Source organism: Acipenser ruthenus, chromosome 53, assembly GCF_902713425.1.
Source record: "Acipenser ruthenus chromosome 53, fAciRut3.2 maternal haplotype, whole genome shotgun sequence".
In the NCBI taxonomy this organism is placed as follows: domain Eukaryota; kingdom Metazoa; phylum Chordata; class Actinopteri; order Acipenseriformes; family Acipenseridae; genus Acipenser; species Acipenser ruthenus.
This window is the reverse complement of record NC_081241.1, coordinates 1,827,501-1,847,930: the sequence shown is the minus strand read 5'-3', so window position 1 is coordinate 1,847,930 and position 20,430 is coordinate 1,827,501. Positions and strand designations below refer to the sequence as shown.

Genomic DNA, 20,430 nt, shown 5'->3' with positions numbered 1-20,430 from the left:
CAGTACCGGACAGACTCCAGGTAAAACCGCTTCTTTATTCCTTCTCTTTCCAAGCCCCTTTCCTTCGGGGTATAACAGAGCTCTGGTGTTCTCTCAGCTTGCTCTGCCCCAGCGTAATAATCTCAGCTGCATGTCGTCAGAATTCAGCAATCCTCCGGGGACACTCCTGTCCATACACTTCCTACACGAGAGAGAAGGACACGGAATAGGGACTCTTTAATTGGCCCTCAGTCCTGCCCGGCGCCACGCCCCGACAAATCACAGAGCGCCAGCCAGCGCACCTCCACCTGGCCTCTGCATCAACACCATGATTGACAAGTGGAGCCCTACAGGGTTTTCTGACCCCCCCCTGCAGCTCATGCATGCGCCCGACAGCCAGCACAGATCTCCCCTGTCACAGCAAGTCATAATAGTTACTTGTGCAGAAGGGAGGCTTGCCCATGACAATGGCTTACACAAAACATAACCCCAGCTCTACCTCAGTTATGCAGCCCTGTCTGCCTCCTAACCATGACATACAGTAAAATCATTTCACCCGCGCCCTCTATACAGGACTCACGGGAGCACAGAGGGCACATTAGGCCTCTCTGCAATACTGGCCCTGCTCTGAGCTGGTATAATCACCCTTAACAAACTATTACACATCAACAGGGAAGTCATTTTCTTTTCTTTGAAAAATATCAGAATTCTCCGTTTGTTTTCCTTCATACATATTTGAGGTACTGAAACACTGTTTGTGCAGCGCTGTGAAAATGTGCAGCTTTTCAGAGAGATACCGGCTTTCAATATTCAGTGCAGTTCTGTTTAAATCACCTTTTCTTTTTTTTTCTCTTACAGTGTTTGACGATGACGACAGAGGTAAGTACATTGTTTCTCTTTTGTTTATACCAGGGGTGATCATTGGTTAAAATCACAATTTTTCCTGCCACAATAGGTATGTGGTCGTTGTTTTAAAACAAAAGTCACGTTTTAATGTCCATGTAGGCTCAAGCAAGGCTGTATTGTTTATGGGATGGGACTTGCAGCATCACATCCACATATCTGAAGTTTGTTCTTTCATATTCAATTCCACAGACTTGTTTCTGCTTCTCACAGCTCATAATCTGTTTGAGATACAGTACCAGGTTCATATTTTAAATATTTTATAATCTCCTTAGGCCCAATCTTAACAGTACCTTATCTGTGACCTCATTTGGCTGCCATATATGGTCCATGTGACTTTGTGGTTTCCAGGTGACACGTAACAAATGATCTTCATATTCAGATCACAACTGTATTCTGTGATCCTCTAGTTCAAGTTTGATCACGGGTATCGCCCAAGAAACATGAACCCTTTGTGTCTGTCATGTAACAAAGCTGCCTCCGTCACAGGGTCAAAGACTCAAACCTGAGAGACCATCTGAGGTACTAACTTCATATCTGCATTTGCATAACACTGCCTGTTCAATGTTTCAGTGCCCTTGACAGTCTAGCTCAGGGGTGGCCAACCCTGGTCCTGGAGAGCCACAATCCAGCAGGTTTTATAGGTAACCCTTAAATCAGTCATGTCTGAAGAATGCAAGTTTTTGACCATTTTAGCAGCTTCATGTGTTCAATTAAATCAGGAGTGGTCAGCTCTGGTCCAGGAGAGCTGCAGGGTGTTCAGGTTTGTGTTCTAGATTATCTCTAAATTACTTAAATGAATAAATGACCTTATTAACTAGTCAAAATGAAATTGTTCCAAGTCTACCGAAATTGATGGGTTACCTATAAAACCTGCTGGATTGTGGCTCTCCAGAGAAGAGGGCTTGCCACCCCGGTTTAGCTGAAACAGCGCCCCCAACTGGTCAGGGGTCTTTATGATTCCATGCAGAGACTTCCTTCCTCGCCTCCAGGATTCAGTAACTTAGTAACTCTGAGTTAAAAGATGCGATTGCTTGAGAGTGTGAAAGGAGCTTTATCTTCAGTCCTGGGTTACAGTGGTGAGGAGACATTCAAACTGGGCAATTCAGATCAGGGAAAAGAAACAGGAGTGATGTCATTTAATAGGTCTTCAATCAACAGCAGTTTTAATATGCATCTCTCTCCAGGTAGGCCGAGTAGAGTACAAATTATTCACAGCTCACATGATATTAAATACATCCCACTAAGGCTTTTCTCCTCCCTTGCCCCTGACACCGAAGCAGTGGTAAAGAGACAACGCCTTGTGGTTACGCCTCTTTTGTTGTTACAGTGTACCAGTGTCATGGTAAAATATTCACGTAGGGCCGCTCTTCAGCCGTTGAAATTCGAACTCTTCCAGTTTGAATTGGCAGCTCGCGCTGCTCAGGGTTAGTGCAGCTGTGTTGTTTATATATTTTTGTCGGGCAATGCCAAGGATTTGTTAACGGTAAAAGCAGTAGCGGAGCCAGAGGAGGGGGGTGGGGTGGGGGGCAGGGGTGGGGTGGTAGGCAGGGGGTGCGGTCGCACCCCTGGCCCCCTGAAAATTAAGGTTGGTGGGCCCCTCTCGACTGCCCGAACACACACTTAGAAAAATACACCTCCACACACGCGCTTGAATAGGCTACTGTTGCAGTCATATGCTTAACTCTATAACTGGCACGGGACGATCTAATCGGCCCAGGTGTTGCTTTTAGAATGAGCAGTCTGATTGAATCGGCCCAAATGCGCACACTGTCTTTACCGCTGTTATTCTCCTTTTAAAAATCATGGATTGCTTTCAAAACTACACTACGCAGAAGACCAGCTATAACACTTGTATGATACGTTTTTTGTATGTTTTTATTTGGCCATTGGATAAGGAGAAATCAGGCGGTTTTGTGGGTGTTCAGTTGGTGTTGCGCTGCTGCTCTGTCTCTTCTGCGGTGCTCATGCTTGTGTGCTGTGAGAGGAGTGATTTGAAAAAAGGAACTAGCTGTTCTGTGAGTTCAATTGTGTGGAATAATTTTGGAGTTGTATATACAGAAAAGTGTACCAAAAGTCCAAATTACCTGAGAAAACCTTCAGTCAACCTCGTGATTTAATGTATGTATTAATTTATTTAGTTATTATCGCAAATCCGTTACCTCTTATTATTATTATTATTATTATTATTATTATTATTATTATTATTATTAATAATAATAATAATAATAATAATAATAATAATAATAATTCATAACAACAACAGTATTTTGATTGTTTTAAAATCATCCATTTCTCTTTGGCTAGCTTTTCTTTACAAAAAAAATAATGTAATTTTATTATGCATCAGAAATAAAACAAATCCCACTGCAGCTACTCCATCCCTCAAAACAAAATACAAATATATTAGCGGAAATATGCAACTACATAAACCCTGACATTAGTGTGTGTGTGTGTATAAAAATAACTGAGCTCCGCCAGCCGAACCAGCGCACTGATAGTACCAGCGCACTGATAGTACCGGTGCACTAATAGTACCAGTGCACTAATTTGTGAAATTCTTTTTTTTAATTTTATTTATTCGTTTTGATCCAAGAACACGGACCGACCGCGATATCCAATACAAGCATTTCTTACGAAGTGTGATTAATAAACCAGAATATCAAATATAATTTTCGCTCAACGATGTTGTAGATGCTGTATATTTGTAAACAGTAGACCAAAGTAATATAAAAACACTGCCACAATTTTTCCTTTTTTCTTTTTCTTTTTGCAATAGTTCTGCATAGTTCTATCACTATATTATTATTATTATTATTATTATTATTATTATTATTATTATTATTACCAAAAGGTGCTTTGACTAGGAGTTCAGGAGCTGCTCTTGCATTCTAGTTGCACTACCTTGCTTACCGTGCAGCGCCGTGCGTCCCTGCACTAGCGCTGTATCACTGTGCACCGTGTGCTCCACGTGCGCCAGGCACCATGCACACTGAGTACCCTGAGCACCATGTGCACCGTGCGTCACCATGCGTCCCTGCACTAGTGCTGTATCACTGGGCACCGTGTGCACGACGCGCACCAGGCACCATGCACACTGAGTACCCTGAGCACCATGTGCACCGTGCGTCCCTGCACTAGCGCTGTATCACTGGGCACCGTGTGCACCACGCGCGCCAGGCACCATGCACACTGAGTACCCTGAGCACCATGTGCACCGTGCGTCACCATGCGTCCCTGCACTAGCGCTGTATCACTGGGCACCGTGTGCACCACGCGCGCCAGGCACCATGCACACTGAGTACCCTGAGCACCATGTGCACCGTGCGTCACCGTGCGTCCCTGCACTAGCGCTGTATCACTGTGCACCGTGTGCTCCACGCGCGCCAGGCACCATGCACACTGAGTACCCTGAGCACCATGTGCACCGTGCGTCACCATGCGTCCCTGCACTAGTGCTGTATCACTGGGCACCGTGTGCACGACGCGCACCAGGCACCATGCACACTGAGTACCCTGAGCACCATGTGCACCGTGCGTCACCATGCGTCCCTGCACTAGCGCTGTATCACTGTGCACCGTGTGCTCCACGCACGCCAGGCACCATGCACACTGAGTACCCTGAGCACCATGTGCACCGTGCGTCCCTGCACTAGTGCTGTATCACTGTGCACCGTGTGCACCACGCGCGCCAGGCACCATGCACACTGAGTACCCTGAGCACCATGTGCACCGTGCGTCACCATGCGTCCCTGCACTAGCGCTGTATCACTGTGCACCGTGTGCTCCACGCGCGCCAGGCACCATGCACACTGAGTACCCTGAGCACCATGTGCACTGTGCGTCACCATGCGTCCCTGCACTAGCGCTGTATCACTGTGCACCGTGTGCACCACACGCACCAGGCACCATGCACACTGAGTACCCTGAGCACCATGTGCACCGTGCATCCCTGCACTAGCGCTGTATGCACCGTGTGTACCGAGTACCGTGGCACTATGTGCACCGTGTGGCGGTGTGTCCGTGCACTGTGCTATAGCGCTGGGCACTGTGTGGCGTGTGCAATGAGCACCGTGCATACCTCGATACTGAAGTACCAAGGGCTACGCGTGCACCGCGGTACCGAAGCACCAGGGGGGGAGGCTGCTGTGCAACAATGTCTACCCAAACCGCATGGTCACACACCTGGTCAGCGCAGCATAGACCAGGGAGACACAGGGGCTGAAGCCGCAGCGGGCGAGTTGAAAGCAGACAGCAAAAAACCACGGTAGAAATAGATAGAGAGCACACTGTTTGTTTACAAGGCCCGACTCAGTGAGGTGGTTCTAGATGCTGGTTAACACAGGCAGGTAAAGAAAAGCGCGCCCCTGCTAGTCTGTCAGAAGCATTGTAACTAGCAAGGCAGGGCGTTTGGTGCAGTTTCATTGATAAACTTAAATAATGTTATTAACTGTGCGCGTTACAAAAATGTAATTATTGAAATCGATTATTCAGTATTTATATCGATGTATATAATGAGGAATGGAATCGATAGAAAAAACGATTTTCTATTTAATCGTAGCAGCCCTAGTCCTGAGATTCTACAGTTCAGTAAAACACAACAATTGGGGATGAGCAAAAAATACAAAACATAATTGGCAACTCTTAAAAAACGGATGCTTTTGATTAACGGTGCATTTGAAGATGTAAATGAAAATGCATATCACCAAGGGAAGAAATGGTTATTATTGCTTTTGGAAAAGAAGGTACAATGAAATTAGTTATTTACACCCGGTTTATTGTTTACAAATCATGCACAAAAACACCTTCTCTGGCACAACATCACATTTCATTTTGAATTTACTGACTTTCCTTGATAAACGAATCCATGTCTGGGAGGTTTCTAGACGTCCTCTGCTTTTTACCAACTCTGAGAACGCCCGATTTTAGTCCCGTGTGATGCTTCAGAGACTCAAACAACAAACCTCACAACCATAAACTGGTTTGGAGGGTGGCAACACATCTTTTTAGCAGCACAGTAATGATATGAATGCCTTACTTTCTTGTATTTAACATGGTTACACTGGGCAGTCACGTGACATGATGTAAAAACTGAAACTGAATTCACAAATGCACCATCTTTGCGTTTTCTCTGCTGCAGAATCCATTGTGTCCTGGTAAGAGCTGAGTTTACTGTTTTAGACCCATACTAAAATATGCATTGATATAGAGGGTAATAGAGGGGATTGTATCTTACAGGATCAGATATGACAGGCTCTGTATTAACAGAGGGGATCATATCTTACAGGATCAGATATGACAGGCTCTGTATTAATAGAGGGGATCGTATCTTACAGGATCAGATATGACAGGCTCTGTATTAATAGAGGGGATCGTATCTTACAGGATCAGATATGACAGGCTCTGTATTAATAGAGGGCATCGTATCTTACAGGATCAGATATGACAGGCTCTGTATTAATAGAGAGGATCGTATCTTACAGGATCAGATATGACAGGCTCCGTATTAATAGAGGGGATCGTATCTTACAGGATCAGATATGACAGGCTCTGTATTAATAGAGGGGATCGTATCTTACAGGATCAGATATGACAGGCTCTGTATTAATAGAGGGCATCGTATCTTACAGGATCAGATATGACAGGCTCTGTATTAATAGAGGGGATCGTATCTTACAGGATCAGATATGACAGGCTCTGTATTAATAGAGGGGATCGTATCTTACAGGATCAGATATGACAGGCTCTGTATTAATAGAGGGCATCGTATCTTACAGGATCAGATATGACAGGCTCTGTATTAATAGAGGGGATCGTATCTTACAGGATCAGATATGACTGGCTTACTCCCCCCACACTGGGGAATACATGGCAGCATTAACTTAGGATACTTGATGATAATAACCTGGCTAATTAGTACTTCCCATCACACAGTACTAAGCAGCTGGGTTATTTTTTGCAAACATGTTAGTAGTTTTATAGTGTGTTTACTGTGTGAAGTAATAATATGTAATTGAACTGAATGCGTTTTAATTTCAGAGTTTATGTAGAAATGGAAGGACAGAAAGGAGCTGTACAATATCTATAGAATACAGCATGGGGTGGTGTGTGATATGAGAATGTAATGCACACCGAGGGGGTTATCCAGGCATTACATGCTCATGTATCACACACACACACACACACACACACACACGCACTGCCTATCACACACACACACACACACACACACACACACACACGCTGCCCCATGCAATATTTTTATAATCTCTGCTGAACTCCATGAAGAATTGTATTTAAAATAGCAACAACTTTGATAACGTGAACACAGTTTAAAATAAGGTTTGCATTGTGTGCGACAGTACAGAGAAAACCGCGATTGCTGTGGTCTGTACTAGGAGTGATACGCGACTGCAACCAAAGAGAACACTTTGAACTTGTAACTTAAAAACAGCACGTTCCCTTTCAAGTATGAAATGGGTATCAACCCCTTTAAAAAAAAATAAAATAAAGAAACTCTTATGATAATAAGCTAACGTTTCCTGTAGTTTTTCAGGTGTCGTGGAGCTGAATTCTTCTTCTCTGCAGAGTGCCATTTCTGTTTTGTTTTTGTTTTGTTTTTTTTGTCGTCAGGGTTTCCGTGGCAATTGTTAGGGAGCGTGTTAAAATGACGCGCTTTCACATTTCTATTTTTCCATTTCTGTGTTCACGGGTTTGTTCTGAGGGTGGTTGTGTTTGCTCACATTTCTGTGAACCCTTTTTGTGTGAAGTGGATTCCCTTCAGTCCGAATCAGAGTGTATTTCAAAGCCCGTTGGTGTGGGTCCGGGTGATTTTTCGGGTGTCCGGTTTCTCCATATTCGTGGTGACTCCCTCATGGAAATGCAGCTCTGTCCTCAGATGGGATGCGGAGCGGCTGTTGCCGAGGTGGTTCCGATGTTGGAAACGCGGGTTTCTCTTGGATTGATCAGGGAGGGCTGGACGGGTTTCTTTATCAAGCGCTCCCGAGAGGATTGTGGGATGTGTTGCTGTTTAATATAACGTTATAACTACATTAATAACATACGCGTACAGACACCTTACAGTACGCTGCTAAAGTTTTATTTATCAGAAATTTTAAAACATTATTTCTATTATTTGTGTGTGTGTAAACATTATTTTTTAAACTATAATAATGTTCCACTGCGGCTCTCAGTGATGAAGTTTCATGATTGCTTCAGCTCACATTCAGCAGTTTCCTCAGGCTGTGTGACTGACATATAATCTGACCAATGAAAACGCATAAAGGGTGGACACGGTTGTATTATTGGCTGATCGCCCCAAAACACCAAAAATAACGTTTGATAGCTGGTGGAGATGGGAGGAGGGAACAGGGAGTAGGGAGCAGGGTGGAGGGAGCAGGCAGGATGGAGGAGGGAGCAGGGAGGAGGCAGGATGAAGGAGGGAGCAGGGAACAGGGACTGATTAAGCAGGGAGGAGGGAGTGATTTGAGGATGGCGCAGACAGTGACTGTTGTATGTTTCAATTCTATTTCTCTCTCTTTTTTTCTGTCCAGTGAATGAAGTTGCAGTTTACAGTCTGCAGGCTCCAGAGCCAAGGAACAGAGCTGAGTTTTTAAAATGTAAGTCTGTTTTCACTGAAACATTTGATTGAAAGATGTGTCACTCCATTGTGAGAAGAGCTAACACTACAGAACAGGGAGGGGTGGAGCTTGAGGGCAGCAATTATTATTATTTATTAGTAATTGTGAAGCCATTAATCTACACTCCTCTCCAACAAGTATTGGTTCAGATGAATACATGCAGAATGACTGGGGGAGGGGCATTTGTTGCCTGTTTTTCCACTCAGACCTTTCTCTCCCTAAATATCTTGGTATCCCTGAATAGATAATCATCCCATCTTTTAATACATGTACAATGCATGTGAAACCAGTTGTGGGGTAAAATGAACAGCTATCCCTCTCAGTCATCCTGTGCTGGTAGTAAATGTATATTGCAGTATCACTGCACTTGTGGGATGGATTGCTCATTAAAATATTAGACAGATATTTGAAGAGTGGATGATATTCTATTGAAGATATTTAGTAAGCAAGGGGTCTGAGTGGGTAAAATGGCAACACATACCCTGTAGGAACATTAAGTGAACTGTAATTGTATGCAGAGTTGCATTTGATTGGTTACAATTGAAGAAGTTTGATAAGATCGAGGAATTATAATGAATAAAACAATCAACAGGGTTTAAAGATAGCTTCACATGTACCCGCATGGGCCTCTCAGAACTACATTTCCCATCATCCTCCTGCTCACATATGTAATTGAGATGGAATTACCAGTGAGCAGGAGGATGATGGGAAATGTAGTTCTGAGAGGTCCATGCCGGTCCGCGGGAAGCCATCTTGAGGCAGGGAATTCAATTTAAAAATTTAAAAAAGTGGTCAAAATGTATTAAAAAAAATAATTAAAAAAACACACACACCTTCCATAAACAGGATGTGAGGATGCAGCAGACAATGACTGTTGATTTTCTCAGTGATTTGACTTTTCTAACCGTCTCTCCTCTACCCGTCCTCTTCTCTTCAATCAGATTCCTGTCAGCTCACACTGGACCCCAACACAGCGCATAGAATCCTCTGTCTGTCTGAAGGGAACAGAAAGGTGACACGGAGGAGAGAGACCCAGAGATATCCTCATCACTCAGAGAGATTTGAGAGATGTGCCCAAGTGCTTTGCAGAGAGGGTTTGTCTGGGACTCGCTGTTACTGGGAGATTGAGTGGAGTGGGGGAGGGGCTTCTATAGGAGTCACATATAAAGGAATCCGCAGGAAAGGAAGGGATCATTCCTGTATCCTTGGAGGCAATGGCAAGTCCTGGAGTTTGTTCTGCTCTGATTCCAGTTACTCTGCCCGGCACAATAACAATGAAACTGCAATAACTGCCCCCCACTCCCCCAGAATAGGAGTGTATCTGGACTTTAATGCCGGCACGCTGTCCTTTTATGGCGTCTCTGACACAATGACCCTCCTGCACAGATTCCAAACCACATTCACTGAGCCGCTCTATCCTGGGTTTGGGCTTTATTATTCTGATTCCCCTGTAACAATCTGCCAGCTGAACTAGACTGTTTTGTGTTGTAAGAAACCCTTTGTATTGAACTCCCTGTCTGTCCTCTCCACTCCTCGGGTGAAGGGAATGTTCAATCTGACACAACTTTGGATGAAAGTTAGGGGGTAAAACGGCGCCACCTGCAGAGCGAAACGAGGTGAATTATTTGTTTTTAGCAACGAATGGATTTCATAGGAAGTAACTGTATTTAATTTATTTTTTAAGAATTGTTATGTTTTATATATATTTTAAAAAATGGCATCCAATAGTCAGTGCTGTAACAGTTTTAAAAAAAGTGAACTTAAGTTTGCTTTATTGTGTGTGTGTTTTTGTTTTTTGATTTCCATAAAATGTTTAATATTTCAGATTTTAGTAATGTGATTTAATAAAAAAAATTAACGTGATAGACTGACTTTTTCTTATTTCTTAATACTCATTAACATGGTTTTTCAAATGAGAATGAGCAAGAAAGAGGTGAATGAGAGAGAAAGAGGTCTGGTAAAGCATAGGGATGCATTGTAAAGCACAGAGGTCTGGTAAAGCATAGGGATGCATTGTAAAGCACAGAGAGGTCTGGTAAAGCATAGGGAAGCATTGTAAAGCACAGAGAGGTGTGGTAAAACATACGGAAGCATTGTAAAGCACAGAGAGGTCTGGTAAAGCATAGGGAAGCATTGTAAAGCACAGAGAGGTCTGGTAAAGCATAGGGAAGCATTGTAAAGCACAGAGAGGTCTGGTAAAGCATAAGGAAGCATTGTAAAACACAGAGGGGTCTGGTAAAGCATAGCGAAGCATTGTAAAGCACAGAGAGGTGTGGTAAAGCATAGGGAAGCATTGTAAAGCACAGGGAGGTCTGGTAAAGCATAGGGAAGCATTGTAAAGCACAGAGAGGTCTGGTAAAGCATAGGGAAGCATTGTAAAGCACAGAGAGGTGTGGTAAAGCATAGGGAAGCATTGTAAAACACAGAGGGGTCTGGTAAAGCATAGCGAAGCATTGTAAAGCACAGAGAGGTGTGGTAAAGCATAGGGAAGCATTGTAAAGCACAGGGAGGTCTGGTAAAGCATAGGGAAGCATTGTAAAGCACAGAGAGGTCTGGTAAAGCATAGGGAAGCATTGTAAAGCACAGAGAGGTCTGGTAAAGCATAGGAAAGCATTGTAAAGCACAGAGAGGTCTGGTAAAGCTTAGGGAAGCATTGTAAAGCACAGAGAGGTCTGGTAAAGCTTAGGGAAGCATTGTAAAGCACAGAGAGGTCTGGTAAAGCATAGGGAAGCATTGTAAAGCACAGAGAGGTCTGGTAAAGCATAGGAAAGCATTGTAAAGCACAGAGAGGTCTGGTAAAGCTTAGGGAAGCATTGTAAAGCACAGAGAGGTCTGGTAAAGCATAGGGAAGCATTGTAAAGCACAGAGAGGTCTGGTAAAGCATAGGGAAGCACTGTAAAGCACAGAAAGGTCTGGTAAAGCATAGGGAAGCATTGTAAAGCACAGAGAGGTCCGGTAAGGCATAGGGAAGCATTGTAAAGCACAGAGAGGTCTGGTAAAGCATAGAGAAGCATTGTAAAGCAGAGAGAGGTCTGGTAAAGCATAGGGAAGCATTGTAAAGCACAGAGAGGTCTGGTAAAGCATAGGGAAGCATTGTAAACCACAGAGAGGTCTGGTAAAGCATAGGGAAGCATTGTAAAGCACAGAGAGTTCTGGTAAAGCATAGGGAAGCATTGTAAAGCACAGAGAGGTCTGGTAAAGTATAGGGAAGCATTGTAAAGCACAGAGAGGTCTGGTAAAGCATAAGGAAGCATTGTAAAACACAGAGGGGTCTGGTAAAGCATAGGGAAGCATTGTAAAGCACAGAGAGGTCTGGTAAAGCATAGGGAAGCATTGTAAACCACAGAGAGGTCTGGTAAAGCATAGGGAAGCATTGTAAAGCACAGAGAGGTCTGGTAAAGCATAGGGAAGCATTGTAAAGCACAGAGAGGTGTGGTAAAGCATAGGGAAGCATTGTAAAGCACTGAGAGGTCTGGACTCTAACCCTGGGCTTGAGACTCAGTTCAGTGATTTGGATTCCTGAACAGCTTCTTAGTAAAGGTATTATTCAGCATGCCGCCGCACCGTGAACTAATAAGAAAAGACTTTCAGTACCTGGCAGGCTCTTGTGACATATCAGGAGGGTCATTCTCTTTACTCCTTCTTCTTCTCCTTGGAGTCGGGTCCATGCCTCTCTCTACTGAATCACTCGTTCCTCAGTTAGCTGTGTTTCTCCTCTGCAACACAATTGAAACAAGTCCGTTGTGGGGTTTTGGATTTGGTCCCCACCTGGCTACCGAGTCCCCACTTGGTGGATGTGTAACCACACCTAAGACCCCACTTAGATAGGTAGACAAGAACACAAACACACACACAAACACAAATACACACAGGAACTGACACACACAAATACACACAGGTACTGACACGCACACACACACAAAAATACACACAGGTGCTGACACACACACACACAGGTACTGACACGCACACACACAGGTACTGACACGCACACACACAGGTACTGACACACAGGTACTGACACACACACACACAGGTACTGACGCACACACACACACAGGTACTGACACACAGGTACTGACACGCACACACACACACACACAGGTACTGACACGCACACACACACAGGTACTGACACGCACACACACACAGATACTGACACGCACACACACACAGGTACTGACACGCACACACACACACACGGATACTGACACGCACACACACACACAGGTACTGACACGCACGCACACACACACACACACACACACACAGGTACTGACACGCACACACACACAGGTACTGACACGCACACACAGACACACACACAGGTACTGACACACACACACAGTGCTGGCGCTGGGAAGCTTGTATGGAGACTTATTGATCCCAGAATCTCATCAAGCAGCTTCTTGAAGGATCCCAGGGTGTCAGCTTCAACAACATTACTGGGGATTTGGTTCCAGACCCTCACGATTCTCTGTGTAAAAAAAAGTGCCTCCTATTTTCTGTTCTGAATGCCCCTTTATCTAATCTCCATTTGTGACCTCTGGTCCTTGTTTCTTTTTTCAGGTTGAAAAAGTCCCCTGGGTTGACATTGTCAATACCTTTTAGGATTTTGAATGTTTGAATCAGATCGCCGAGTAGTCTTCTTTGCTCAAGACTGAATAGATTCAATTCTTTTAGCCTGTCTGCATACGACATGCCTTTTAAACCCGGGATAATTCAAAATGAAATTCAAAGTGCAAAATGAAAAAACTGATTTACAGAATTGACAGGGGGATTTTTATTTTGAAAGGGTTTCAATTCAACGACCCTCTGGTCGGACATTTTTTCATTGCATATCATCTTTAAATCTACCCTCCAATTTTCACAACACTCTGTAAAATTATGTTCTACCGCTTTCAAGAAAGAGGAAGGAATTAAAAAAACTAGAGTAAATGTCATTGAAAATACGGGCTAATCTATAATAGATAATTTCAACAGAGTTGAGCACCACATGGTCAGATACCAAACAGAATCACATTGCAGAAAGGTTTCAATGCAAAATAAAGCACTCAAGTCTTTCATATAGTCCAATTGATTTTATTTTAGGATCTAGATGCTTTGTTTGTGTGATTGTTTTCATCCCCTGACAGTGTGGTTTCTTCCTGGCATCAGAGAGCTGGATCCGCTGCTCCCTGCTTCTCAAACCTCCTTCAGCTTTCCTCATCTGGAGAAACAAGAGACAGAGAGATCGTTGATAGACTGTGCAATTCAAACTGGGACCGAGCGATCGTTGTCAGACTGTGCAATTCAAACTGGGACACAGAGATCATTGTCAGACTGTGCCATTCAAACTGGGACACAGATCATTGTCAGACTGTGTAATTCAAACTGGGACACAGCGATCGTTGTCAGACTGTGAAATTCAAACTGGGACACAGCGATCATTGTCAGACTGTGCAATTCAAACTGGGACACAGCGATCGCTCTCAGACTGCAGTTCAAACCAGGACAGACATTCACAGTTTGAATGAGACGCTGCTACTTTTCATTATTTCTGTGGAAGTTCCCTGTGAATTTCCATTTCCATATTATCACGTAAATAAATACAGCAAACGCTTCTCCTTATGGACTCGCTCCCTGTTACACTGCCTTTAGGAACCGGACAGCTGGTTTAGTTTGTTTCCGGTAAATGATCGAACACACTCACGATTTCCTTTCTACAATTTAGCGTTTACTGTTTTTCAGCTAAGCTTTTTAAATATTTAGGAACATCTGTTGTATAAATAACTCGAAATTAGAAATTTTGAACGCGACCACGCTATTTTTTTCTGCTTAAATAAATGTTTAAAATTGGGAATTATTTGAAAATACGTATTTAAGACCATGAAAGGCAACATTTTTTACATTTTTAATAGCATGCTGCAGGTGTGGTTTGTATTGAAGCTGGGCAGGGCTGTGCCAGTGTTAACAGCGTGCAGGTGTGGTTTGTATTGAAGCTGGGCAGGGGTGGGTCTGTGCCAGTGTTAACAGCGTGCAGGTGTGGTTTGTATTGAAGCTGGGCAGGGGTGGGTCTGTGCCAGTGTTAACAGCGTGCAGGTGTGGTTTGTATTGAAGCTGGGCAGTGATGTGCCACTGTTAACAGCGTGCAGGTGTGGTTTCTATTGAAGCTGGGCAGGGGTGGGGCTGTGCCAGTGTTAACAGCGTGCAGGTGTGGTTTGTATTGAAGCTGGGCAGGGCTGTGCCAGTGTTAACAGCGTGCAGGTGTGGTTTGTATTGAAGCTGGGCAGGGCTGTGCCAGTGTTAACAGCGTGCAGGTGTGGTTTGTATTGAAGCTGGGCAGGGCTGTGCCAGTGTTAACAGCGTGCAGGTGTGGTTTGTATTGAAGCTGGGCAGGGCTGTGCCAGTGTTAACAGCGTGCAGGTGTGGTTTGTATTGAAGCTGGGCAGGGATGGGTCTGTGCCAGTGTTAACAGCGTGCAGGTGTGGTTTGTATTGAAGCTGGGCAGGGCTGTGCCAGTTTTAACAGCGTGCAGGTGTGGTTTGTATTGAAGCTGGGCAGGGCTGTGCCAGTGTTAACAGCGTGCAGGTGTGGTTTGTATTGAAGCTGGGCAGGGCTGTGCTAGTGTTAACAGCGTGCAGGTGTGGTTTGTATTGAAGCTGTGCAGGGCTGTGCCAGTGTTAACAGCGTGCAGGTGTGGTTTGTATTGAAGCTGGGCACGGCAGTGCTAGTGTTAACAGCGTGCAGGTGTGGTTTGTATTGAAGCTGGGCAGGGCTGTGCCAGTGTTAACAGCATGCAGGTGTGGTTTGTATTGAAGCTGTGCAGGGATGGGTCTGTGCCAGTGTTAACAGCGTGCAGGTGTGGTTTGTATTGAAGCTGGGCAGGGCTGTGCCAGTGTTAACAGCGTGCAGGTGTGGTTTGTATTGAAGCTGGGCAGGGGTGGGTCTGTGCCAGTGTTAACAGCGTGCAGGTGTGGTTTGTATTGAAGCTGGGCAGGGCTGTGCCAGTGTTAACAGCGTGCAGGTGTGGTTTGTATTGAAGCTGGGCAGGGGTGGGTCTGTGCCAGTGTTAACAGCGTGCAGGTGTGGTTTGTATTGAAGCTGGGCAGGGCTGTGCCAGTGTTAACAGCGTGCAGGTGTGGTTTGTATTGAAGCTGGGCAGGGCTGTGCCAGTGTTAACAGCGTGCAGGTGTGGTTTGTATTGAAGCTGGGCAGGGCTGTGCCAGTGTTAACAGCGTGCAGGTGTGGTTTGTATTGAAGCTGTGCAGGGGTGGGTCTGTGCCAGTGTTAACAGCGTGCAGGTGTGGTTTGTATTGAAGCTGGGCAGGGCTGTGCCAGTGTTAACAGCGTGCAGGTGTGGTTTGTATTGAAGCTGTGCAGGGGTGGGTCTGTGCCAGTGTTAACAGCGTGCAGGTGTGGTTTGTATTGAAGCTGGGCAGGGACGGGGTTAATTCATCCCTGCTGAATACAGGTGGGACATGTGACTGGCTCTTGATTGATCACGCTATAAAAGGGCAGCAGTGTGGAGTAGTGGTTAGGGCTCTGGACTCTTGACCGGAGGGTCGTGGGTTCAATCCCAGGTGGGGGACACTGCTGCTGTACCCTTGAGCAAGGTACTTTACCTAGATTGCTCTAGTAAAAACCAAACTGTATAAATGGGTAATTGGATGTAAAAATAATGTGGTATCTTGTAACAATTGTAAGTCGCCCTGGATAAGGGCGTCTGCTAAGAAATAATAATAATAATAATAATAATAATAATAATAATAATAATAATAATAATAATAATATCCCGTTTGGAGGAGGAGTTTGGGCTCTGGGTTTGCATGGTGTTTTGTAATGGTAGCGAAGGTGAATGCCCAGCCTACATTACGATTTTGTTTGAACCTTTCATTTTGGGCCCCTATGCCCTTGTTTATCTGTTCCTCTGTAATAAAAGTGTGCTTTAAAACTGCAGCTTCTGACTCTGGGTTTGCTTTCCTGCTGCAGATCAGCCTTGACCGCAATGCTGCCCTGGCTGCACCTGCTTGAGTAGAAATCAAAGCCATGCATCACTTCATCTCTGAAATGTGTTGCTGGCCACTGCTTGCATCGCTGTCATTTTAAATATATATTCCCTTTAATAGCGACTGGCAGTCGCACACACTGAGCGGTTCTGGGTTCTGCTGGAGTTATTACAGCATCACTTCCCTCTAAACAGACCTTGACCTGGGTCTGGCAGAGTTCAAAGGTCACCCCGTCACATGATTTGAATGGAACGAGGGCGTGTTCAGGTGTGCAGGTACATGGGATTCTCAAAACAAGCTCAAAACACCAGGTACAAAATGATACTTAATATTGGACATCAGGCTAAGAGTCCTTCAAAAATGTATGAAGAATGATTTTTAGGGAAACCTTTTTGAAGAGGATCCGCTGAAAAGATGTACACAAAAAACTGTAAAACAGTACACAGCTGTGACCAAACTATTTGCATCACCAATCATTTTAAGATTGTGTCAATTAAAAAAAAAGAAATCTAAATTATGCTCATATAGTTATTTTATTGTACATCATTGTTATAGGAAAACTACAAAACGACATCGCAAGAGTCTACCGGAAGCCAGAATTGCTGTACAGTATTTCACGTTAGAGTTCGAAACGTCACATTTGTCAGTTTTAAGTAGATGGGAAACGACAGCGTTGTGTAATTCAATAAGTTAACGTGACGTTATTTCAAGCAGGTTTCGTTCGACTTCATGAAGGAAAATGAATTCTACAGGGTGATGCTAAAGGGAGAGAGGACAGGCCGGGGGGATAGAGAGACAGAGAGAAGAGGGGAGCTGTTTATACAGTGTGTGTGTTTGTAGCAGTGAATATTACTGCTGGTTATTTAGAATACATAGAGTAAAACATGTTAATGTGGGTAGTTTATACATAGCGTTCTGCATTTCCGGTTTATTCCAAATTTTACTGGTTAGGGAGATTGTTGTCATTGCTGTAGTCTTGGTTTTAAAAAAGTGCTTTTCAGTGAAACTGTTTCCGTTCCAGGATTTGATCAAGTGAGCTGTGGAGGAGCTGAGGTGATGCCACACTGCCAAAGAGAGAGAGAGAGACGGAGCACAGACATCGCAGAGACAGTGTTGTAACTAACAGCACATCGATGCTGCCAAAGAGAGAGAGAGAGACGGAGCACAGACATCGCAGAGGCAGTGTTGAAACTAACAGCGCATCGATGCTGCCAAAGAGAGAGAGACAGAGCACAGACATCGCAAAGGCAGTGTTGTAACTAACAGCGCATCGATGCTGCCAAAGAGAGAGAGACGGAGCACAGACATCGCAGAGGCAGTGTTGTAACTAACAGCACATCGATGCTGCCAAAGAGAGAGAGAGACGGAGCACAGACATCGCAGAGGCAGTGTTGTAACTAACAGCGCATCGATGCTGCCAAAGAGAGAGAGAGACGGAGCACAGACATCGCAGAGGCAGTGTTGTAACTAACAGAGCATCGATGCTGCCAAAGAGAGAGAGAGACGGAGCACAGACATCGCAGAGGCAGTGTTGTAACTAACAGCGCATCGATGCTGCCAAAGAGAGAGAGACGGAGCACAGACATCGCAGAGGCAGTGTTGTAACTAACAGCGCATCGATGCTGCCAAAGAGAGAGAGAGAGACGGAGCACAGACATCACAGAGGCAGTGTTGTAACTAACAGCGCATCGATGCTGCCAAAGAGAGAGAGACGGAGCACAGACATCGCAGAGGCAGTGTTGTAACTAACAGAGCATCGATGCTGCCAAAGAGAGAGAGAGACGGAGCACAGACATCGCAGAGGCAGTGTTGTAACTAACAGCGCATCGATGCTGTCAAAGAGAGAGAGACGGAGCACAGACATCGCAGAGGCAGTGTTGTAACTAACAGCACATCGATGCTGCCAAAGAGAGAGAGAGACGGAGCACAGACATCGCAGAGGCAGTGTTGTAACTAACAGCGCATCGATGCTGCCAAAGAGAGAGAGAGACGGAGCACAGACATCGCAGAGGCAGTGTTGTAACTAACAGAGCATCGATGCTGCCAAAGAGAGAGAGAGAGACGGAGCACAGACATCGCAGAGGCAGTGTTGTAACTAACAGAGCATCGATGCTGCCAAAGAGAGAGAGAGAGACGGAGCACAGACATCGCAGAGGCAGTGTTGTAACTAACAGAGCATCGATGCTGCCAAAGAGAGAGAGAGAGACGGAGCACAGACATCGCAGAGGCAGTGTTGTAACTAACAGCACATCGATGCATCCAAAGAGAGAGAGAGAGACGGAGCACAGACATCGCAGAGGCAGTGTTGTAACTAACAGCACATCGATGCTGCCAAAGAGAGAGAGAGAGACGGAGCACAGACATCGCAGAGGCAGTGTTGTAACTAACAGCGCATCGATGCATCCAAAGAGAGAGAGAGACGGAGCACAGACATCGCAGAGGCAGTGTTGTAACTAACAGCACATCGATGCTGCCAAAGAGAGAGAGAGACGGAGCACAGACATCGCAGAGGCAGTGTTGTAACTAACAGCGCATCGATGCTGCCAAAGAGAGAGAGACGGAGCACAGACATCGCAGAGGCAGTGTTGTAACTAACAGCGCATCGATGCTGCCAAAGAGAGAGAGAGACGGAGCACAGACATCGCAGAGGCAGTGTTGTAACTAACAGAGCATCGATGCTGCCAAAGAGAGAGAGAGAGACGGAGCACAGACATCGCAGAGGCAGTGTTGTAACTAACAGAGCATCGATGCTGCCAAAGAGAGAGAGAGAGACGGAGCACAGACATCGCAGAGGCAGTGTTGTAACTAACAGAGCATCGATGCTGCCAAAGAGAGAGAGAGAGACGGAGCACAGACATCGCAGAGGCAGTGTTGTAACTAACAGCACATCGATGCTGCCAAAGAGAGAGAGAGAGACGGAGCACAGACATCGCAGAGGCAGTGTTGTAACTAACAGCACATCGATGCATCCAAAGAGAGAGAGAGACGGAGCACAGACATCGCAGAGGCAGTGTTGTAACTAACAGCACATCGATGCTGCCAAAGAGAGAGAGAGAGACGGAGCACAGACATCGCAGAGGCAGTGTTGTAACTAACAGCGCATCGATGCATCCAAAGAGAGAGAGAGACGGAGCACAGACATCGCAGAGGCAGTGTTGTAACTAACAGCACATCGATGCTGCCAAAGAGAGAGAGAGACGGAGCACAGACATCGCAGAGGCAGTGTTGTAACTAACAGAGCATCGATGCTGCCAAAGAGAGAGAGAGACGGAGCACAGACATCGCAGAGGCAGTGTTGTAACTAACAGCGCATCGATGCTGCCAAAGAGAGAGAGAGAGACGGAGCACAGACATCGCAGAGGCAGTGTTGTAACTAACAGCACATCGATGCTGCCAAAAAGAGAGAGAGACGGAGCACAGACATCGCAGAGGCAGTGTTGAAACTAACAGCGCATCGATGCTGCCAAAGAGAGAGAGACAGAGCACAGACATCGCAAAGGCAGTGTTGTAACTAACAGCGCATCGATGCTGCCAAAGAGAGAGAGACGGAGCACAGACATCGCAGAGGCAGTGTTGTAACTAACAGCGCATCGATGCTGCCAAAGAGAGAGAGAGACGGAGCACAGACATCGCAGAGGCAGTGTTGTAACTAACAGCGCATCGATGCTGCCAAAGAGAGAGACGGAGCACAGACATCGCAGAGGCAGTGTTGTAACTAACAGCGCATCGATGCTGCCAAAGAGAGAGAGAGACGGAGCACAGACATCGCAGAGGCAGTGTTGTAACTAACAGAGCATCGATGCTGCCAAAGAGAGAGAGAGAGACGGAGCACAGACATCGCAGAGGCAGTGTTGTAACTAACAGCGCATCGATGCTGCCAAAGAGAGAGAGACGGAGCACAGACATCGCAGAGGCAGTGT

General features: G+C 45.4%; 1 protein-coding gene and 1 long non-coding RNA gene across 9 annotated transcripts in view; one reads left to right on the top strand and one right to left on the bottom strand.

Annotated features, from left to right (window-relative positions):
• LOC131723102 (protein diaphanous homolog 1-like) overlaps positions 1-10,439 on the top strand; it is a 98,285-nt gene extending 87,846 nt beyond the window's left edge. For 3 of the 8 annotated variants that reach the window (XM_059016506.1, XM_059016505.1, XM_059016508.1), the window contains 3 exons: positions 838-858; positions 8,436-8,501; positions 9,464-10,437. In XM_059016506.1, coding sequence (XP_058872489.1) covers positions 838-858; positions 8,436-8,501; positions 9,464-9,996 — 620 coding nt within the window. In that variant the 3' untranslated portion in view covers positions 9,997-10,437. Of the gene's footprint in view, positions 1-837; positions 859-8,435; positions 8,502-9,463 lie in introns of all 8 variants that reach the window. The other 5 variants (XM_059016504.1, XM_059016501.1, XM_059016502.1 and 2 more) reach the window with 4 other exon arrangements.
• A 2,842-nt stretch (positions 10,440-13,281) lies between these two features.
• LOC131723148 (uncharacterized) overlaps positions 13,282-20,430 on the bottom strand; it is a 14,179-nt gene continuing 7,030 nt past the window's right edge. The window contains exon 2 of the long non-coding RNA XR_009320136.1: positions 13,282-13,731. This is a non-coding gene — a long non-coding RNA (uncharacterized LOC131723148). The remainder of the gene's footprint in view (positions 13,732-20,430) is intronic.